Source organism: Oryza sativa, chromosome 9, assembly GCF_034140825.1.
Source record: "Oryza sativa Japonica Group chromosome 9, ASM3414082v1".
In the NCBI taxonomy this organism is placed as follows: domain Eukaryota; kingdom Viridiplantae; phylum Streptophyta; class Magnoliopsida; order Poales; family Poaceae; genus Oryza; species Oryza sativa.
In genome coordinates, this window is record NC_089043.1 from 18,033,326 (window position 1) to 18,040,416 (window position 7,091).

Consider the following 7,091-nt stretch of genomic DNA (forward strand, 5'->3'; position numbering starts at 1 on the left):
GGCGGCGCGGTGGGGCGGTGGCGGTGGTGGCGGCGGCGGATTGCGCGTGGGACGGGAGGAGGAGGGTGGCGGCGTGATCTGGAACCGGAGGGAGGAGGAGGAGGAGGAGTTAGGGTTAAGGGGCTGCACGAATCTTAAAGCACATCCAATGGTCTAAAATTCGAATAATAGGAGATGGGATTTTCTGTCACATGATATATAGATAGCCCCAATTTTAATTTAGGTGGCATGGCGAAGTTAGAATTTCTATGTTATAGCAGCAATTTGTTAAGAGTTCTTCAATAGGCGCAGTAGTGCATCTCAATAGTAATAAGTTTAGGCGGCCATGTCATTAACCTAGTAGCTTGCTTCATTATCTGTAGGTATCTATGTATCCAAAATAAGTGTTACTGTAGAGTTATAAGTTAATATGAAAGAGCAAAAATATTCTCTGTAGTTTTTTTTACAGAGGTACTGATCAAACGATCAGATAGATTTGTGCAATCAATATACTCTTTGTATAATTTACTTTTGAAGCATATGTCATAAAACCCATGGGCCTCATGATTTCTCGGACGACTCACTATTGACAACTCTAATTTGCAAAGTGTCTGTCGTGCTTAGCTTGTCCATCTCAGGGCAGCTGGAGTACAAGGCCACTCTAATTCTGCAGTTTTTTCAGAAATTAATACTGATCAAGAATGATGAAAGCCCAACTGTCATTTGGGCTTTTCAAGGACAGCTCGCGATGAAAATTCCATAAATAAATGGAGAACAAATTTGGCGTGCAAGATTGGCCCAACAGTTTACAGTTTGGTCCTTTTGGATTGGGTCACATACTCACATGGATTTATATTGGAATAATGTCAATCTTCGCTCAACTGTCATTAGGATATTCAGCTGACAACCGCAGCTATTTTCATGAATTCGTCTCCCCTAACCCTGACAGCTAGTTTTCTTTTTCGCAATGACCAGCACTGGACAGTATAATTTTTTTATATTAATGTAGCGAAAAATATTACAAAATTATAACCAATGCTGCATGTTTTGCCCTATTTCGCTAGCTGCCTAAATTCTACTAATAAGTCTCAGGGCCTTTTTGGCTTCTAGTTTATTTTCTGGATTCTACAATTATAACTTATTAGAATCTGGACTAAAAAGTTAAACTTTTCTACAGCAGCCAAACAAGACCTCAATATCTAGAGAATCCAAAAATAGAGTATTATTACATAAAAATATTTCAATCGTTTCTTTAGCTCCCTAAAACAGGACACTAGAAAGCCGAACGGGGATATTTAAAAGGCATACTCAATCGGGCACACGGACAAAGGAAGGGAAAGAAACAGTTTATCTTGTAGAAATTTATTTTCTACTTGGCGTTAGTGGCTCGGCTGATAAGCTGTAGAGAAAATGAACTAGGCAACGAAAAATAATTTTATGGTGGTTAAAATATTTAAATTTCTATTCTTAACAGCTTAAAACCTAAGGTAGAAAAAGAAAAGAAAGCACTACAATAATTTAAGTTTAAATTTAAAAAGTTTAACTTTGGTCGTGGCTTATAAGCATAAATACGAGCAAAAAATTTGGTGTTGCGTGTTGGCAAAAGAAAAAACAAAATCTGTGCATTTTTTTATCAATCACCCACAGTAAGTCACTCAAAGTCACAACTCGCAACAGACGAGCAGGGTTTATAAGACCACATGATTATCATGTGCACTAATCTTCTTGATTTTTGAAACTACGGTGATTCTCACGACGTACTAGTTATTTTACCACGGAATGATAATAGGTCTACCCGAAACGGTTCGACGAAGCTGAGACGAGAATAGACAAGCGAAAGTAGAGGATAAGAGAGCTGATGTCCAGACAGTGACAGAGGGCGGCCTCCGCCTCACGCAAAAAAAAATCTCTCAGGCGAGTTGGGGGTGGGTGGGCCCCACATAGAAACCGCGGGTGGGCCCCACGCAGAGACCGGGGCCCTTCTCTCACGGAAGCCGCGGCCCGCGGGTGCCTAGCCCAACCCCCGGCTTCTCCCGCCTCCTCTCCTCTCCTCTCCTCTGCGCGCGCGCCACCTGCTCGACGGATTGCCCCGCCGGGGAGACATGCAGCCGCCGCCGCCGCCGCCCCATCCCGCCGCGCTGCTGCCGCTGCCGCTGCCGCTGCCGTTCTGCCTCCCCGCCGCGCCGCGGGTGCGGGGGCGCGGCGGCACGGCCGTGGCGGCGCTCGGGGCGCTCTGGCCGCCGCGGCTCGTCGCCGTCGAGAGCAGGCCGCCGCCGCCGTCCAGCCCGGCCTCAGCGTCGGCCCCGCCGCCGCTCCCGGAGAGCGCCGCCGCAGGTTGGGCGAGCGGGCGCTTCTCTGTCTCCTTTCTGTTCGTGCTGATTGTGATTTGAATTGAAAGCGAGCTTCCGTGCTGCTATTGGTAGGATTGGATGCGGGGATTGGGGGAGGCGGTGGTGGAGATGGAGGCGGCGGTGCTGATCTCGGGTGGCTGCGGGTGTTCCCGCACGTGCTCACGGCGTCCATGGCCAACTTCCTCTTCGGCTACCACATCGGGTGCGTGCACATTTCGTGTCATCCACTGGCTACACACTATACCTATACATTTTGCTCAATTTATGTATCCTGTGCACTATAGCTGAACAATGCCAACTGAAATGTAAAACCGACACTTCAATGAGCTAAACCGTGCGCTGTAATGCTAAGCTTTCTGCGACTTCTGTCGTTGTTAGAACATCTGGCTGAATCCTTGGTGCATTGTACGTCTGCAGGGTCATGAATGGTCCAATAGAGGATATAGCACGGGAGCTTGGTTTTCAGGGGAATCCATTTCTCCAAGGTCTTGTGGTCAGCATATTCATTGTTGGAGCATTTTTCGGAAGCTTAGGCTCATCTGCACTAGTCGACAATTTTGGATGTAAAAGGACTCTTCAAATTGATAGCATTCCGCTGATTCTTGGTGCACTTCTCAGGTACTCAGTTTCACTGTTTCTAACTTAATGGAGTTCCTGCTGACCAGTGTGCAGCATGCTTGTATAGAATTTTACATAGAATTCAGTTTCTTTTTTTTATCTAGACACCATTTTTATTTCATAAATTTAGCATCTGTTACATCTAAAACAATCATACAGTGCACAGGCAGATTCGTTGGATGAGATGCTCTTGGGAAGATTCCTTGTTGGCATTGGAATTGGCATAAATACAGTGCTCGTTCCACTATATGTCTCCGAGGTACCGTTCAGGCGTTTGTTATTTCAGAATTAATTGTCACTGTTATACATATCATCAGTATATGATTGATTCTCCAATATTGATTTTCTTCCCAGTTGCTTTATATGTATCTTTAGTTTTTATTTTCACATGCTACCTTTTAGGTTGCTCCAACAAAATACAGGGGTTCTTTGGGGACTCTATGTCAGATCGGAACATGTTTGGGAATAATCGCTGCATTCTCATTGGGAATACCATCTGAAAGTGACCCACATTGGTGAGGCATCTCTTCTTGGCATTTCTTCACTGTTAATAATGTAAGTCATCAGTAGTTTAAATTTGCTGCAGTGCCATTATCGATGGAGCATATTAACAAAACATATCGATCAAAGCAGGTGAATAATGTTTTTGTTCACATATCCTTGATTCATTTAATAATAGAACTAAGATATCATAATTTTTTTAAAAATAAATCATGGGGGTATCAAAACCATTGCACTGGTAGAGGAATGCAATTTACTAGTTTTAATTACTAATCCTTCAGTTCTTGATATTAATTGCATATTCATTGAAAAAAGAATTTCTATTTCGAAATCTATTGCATTCCTGGAACCTTTCTGAACTGATTCTTAATCAGTTGGCAGATCCATTGTATACGTAATAAATCATTAATGTGTTGCTTAAGATTTTGTATCTGAATCCATAGGTGGCGGACAATGCTTTATGCTGCATGTGTACCTGGTGTTCTTATTGTTGCTGGAATGCAATTTGCTGTTGAGAGTCCCCGCTGGCTTGCCAAGGTACCTTTACTACATAACTTATAGTTTTATTTGTCAACTTAGGGTATTTGCCAATACAAATGGACTCCATTGTGTAGGTTGGAAGAATAGATGATGCCAGAAATGTTGTAGAACATGTTTGGGGACCTTCTGAAGTTGAGAAGTCCATGGAAGAGATCCAATCTGTTGTTGCAAATGATGATTCGCAGGCTAGCTGGTCAGAACTTCTGGAAGAACCCCACAATAGAGGTTATTCCTTTTTTCCCTTTAGCTCTTTCTGCTGGTTTGAAGTTAGAACTGCCATATTATGATCGTGGAGTACAATGGAAAGTCTATTGTTTTGGTGGTGTATGTGCATTCCAGCTCATAACTTTAGGATATGCATGACTGCTTGTAGCAGGTGCTATATGTATGTTCTAAAATGCTGATGCATGTCTGTGTGCTCTGTAAAGTTTCATAGGACATATTCAATACTACCTTATGCCTTTATAAAGGAACTGGTTACTGTTTTTCCTTTCATATTGTAGGAGTCACATTGATGTATGTTGGCAATTGTCCCGTATATGGTTTCTAGCTTTTTCCTTCAAATATGTTATGGTATCTTCTGCAATTTTGCTAATGTTCATTGCTGGTTGGAAAATAGTCAGTTATTTAGGTGGTTGTCGTAGATGCTGTTACAGATCAATACAGTGAATAAGTGTCTTATTTCTGGATAACCTTAAACACAAGTATCTTTAATGTCTGTATACTTGTTTCTATTTGTTCCTTCCCTTTGCATTATTATGATCTTTATTTCCATGATATTAATAGCTTAATTTCTAATGTATATGCAGTTGCACTGATTGGAGGGTCCCTTTTCTTTCTGCAACAGTTTGCTGGCATAAATGGCGTTCTGTACTTCTCATCATTAACATTCCGTGATGTTGGTATTACCAGTGGTATCTTGGCAAGCCTATATGTTGGAATAACTAATTTTGCAGGTTTGTTAAACTTGTTTTATAATGCTCTACTTTGCGGTAACTATTCATAAACTCATGGACCAAATTTCAGGGGCAATTGTTGCTTCAATTTTGATGGATAAGCAAGGTCGAAAGAAACTCTTGACAGGAAGCTATCTTGGAATGGTATATATTGCTTCTACCGATGCTTTTCAGGAAGTTTTAATATAATCTTTTAGAGTTGAGTAAATTCTGCATTGTTTTTCTTGTTTCAGAGGAGTTATGGCAAGTGTAAGCTATGATGAGTATATAATTTTTTATTGCATGATTACTGTTCTGGAAATATTGTTGTGATCTGCTGTAGTCCTTAAACAAAACCTGATGCAACTTTTCTACTTTTTTGCAGGCACTTGCAATGTTCCTAATAGTATATGCCATTAGCTTCCCCCTTGATGAAGGAGTTAGCCATGGCCTGTCAATTACTGGAACTCTGTTGTATGTATTTCTGCATCACTTTCTATTTCATATTCTTCATTCCACTTGCTATGATACAATGTTCCCTGGTAATTTAAAGTACTTGTAATTAGTACTTGAAAGAATTAACTTGTTGAACATGATAGCTGTTTTTTTATAGAGGTTACTACAAAGGGTGTCCCTTTTTTGGAACCTTTGCTTTGAGGTCTATTTATGATTGCTGTGAAGCAAAATCCTTGCTTGGAATATGGAAAATTCACGTGTTTAATTTCTCAGTTTGCCATTTACCTTGCATTGCTGATGGATAATTTAAGCCATTTACATTTGCATTGCTGATGGATAATTTAAAGGATCCTTTTCTAGCATCTATATACTTTACTTCATGATCTGGCAACTGATCAGGTCTCACACATTGTGTTTATGGAACAGTTAATACTGAGCGATTTTTTTTATCTCACTTATTTATTCATGTTTACATTTCCAGGTACATATTTACATTCGCCATTGGAGCCGGACCAGTTACAGGAATCATCATACCAGAGCTGAGTGGTGCTCGGACACGCTCGAAAGTTATGGGCTTCAGCTTCACTGTACATTGGGTATGCACTTTCCAACTGTATAAAATCGCCTCGTAACTCTCCTTGTGTAGTGTGTAGTTTGTATGTACTCTACATTGCCGCTTCAAGTCAAGATATGCAGTTTATTAGTCCTGTCTACTTCAACACTTATGGATTGGGTTGTTCGTCAGATATGCAATTTTCTGGTGGGACTGTATTTCCTGGAGCTTGCGAAGAAGTTAGGCGTTGGAGCCGTCTATGCAGGTTTTGGTGGAGTATCCTTGTTGTCAGCACTTTTCGCCTACAATTTCATTGTCGAGACGAAAGGACGTTCTCTTGAGGAAATCGAAATGTCTCTGAGCCCTGCTGCCCCTGGCAAGCGAGAGTGAGACACATTCTTTCATTCACTTACGCAGATGGACCAAGCATTCAACTGCTCCAAGGAGTTTTTGATCCATGGGGTACTGGAATTCCAGATTGTTGTTCTAATGATCCAACCTGCTTGTCAGTGCATATAGTGGTTATGTAGAAGCAGTAGCCATCCAGCAGATCCATGTTGTCACCTTACTTGTGTAGTTATATAACCATGTATATAATGGATCACATTACTGAAGAACACACACCTCAGGTTGTTAATAGGGCAAGCAGTTGAAGTAACCATGCAAATAAAGAGTAGAGAATTGCCATTGTTTTATGCCTTTCCACATTTTGTGCTTTAATTATATCTGCCTTGTTCCAAATTTGTTTTGGTGACAGTTTAAGCCTCTTTTGAGTGGTGGGCCGGTTTGAAAATCTTTTGAGTGGTGGGCCGGTTTGAAAATATAAACACGGTTTGCCTTTGCATTACAAATGCATATTTCTCGATTTGAGAAAGTGCTGTCAAATCTCGATGCTTGCAAAAACTGAACTCTAATGTGATAAAAAGTCATTCACTTTTTTTTTTTGGCGAGAAGGACAATCACTTTAGTTTTTCTGAATGTATTTATGCTGAACAAAGTCATGCCTAAATCAAAAGCTGCCTCCACAGTTAATCACAAGCAGACCTTTCAGTTGGGTCGCTGTATTTGGTGAGAGTTTTCAAAGCAAACACATTGCTTCTTGTTCATCTGTGGCTGCGGTACAAGACGTCTCAGATGTTCTTGCTAGTGTTGTGTGGT

General features: G+C 41.2%; 1 protein-coding gene across 3 annotated transcripts; it reads left to right on the forward strand.

The window, feature by feature from the left end:
- The first annotated feature begins 1,992 nt into the window (after nt 1–1,992).
- Nucleotides 1,993–6,628, forward strand: LOC107275739 (probable plastidic glucose transporter 1). Of its 3 annotated transcripts, none has more exons than XM_015795745.3 (12): nt 1,993–2,313; nt 2,403–2,532; nt 2,748–2,948; nt 3,108–3,207; nt 3,351–3,463; nt 3,893–3,986; nt 4,064–4,214; nt 4,799–4,945; nt 5,016–5,089; nt 5,310–5,398; nt 5,862–5,976; nt 6,126–6,628. In XM_015795745.3, exons 1-12 carry the CDS (start codon nt 2,082–2,084, stop codon nt 6,321–6,323), a joined length of 1,644 nt encoding a protein of 547 aa, XP_015651231.1. In that variant the 5' UTR covers nt 1,993–2,081; the 3' UTR covers nt 6,324–6,628. The 3 variants fall into 3 exon arrangements, with proteins under 3 accessions (XP_015651231.1, XP_066160328.1, XP_066160329.1); XM_066304231.1 differs by having other exon boundaries at nt 3,115–3,207; XM_066304232.1 differs by lacking the exons at nt 1,993–2,313; nt 2,403–2,532; nt 2,748–2,948; nt 3,108–3,207 and adding an exon at nt 3,535–3,581 and having other exon boundaries at nt 3,389–3,463.
- Nucleotides 6,629–7,091: the final 463 nt, after the last annotated feature.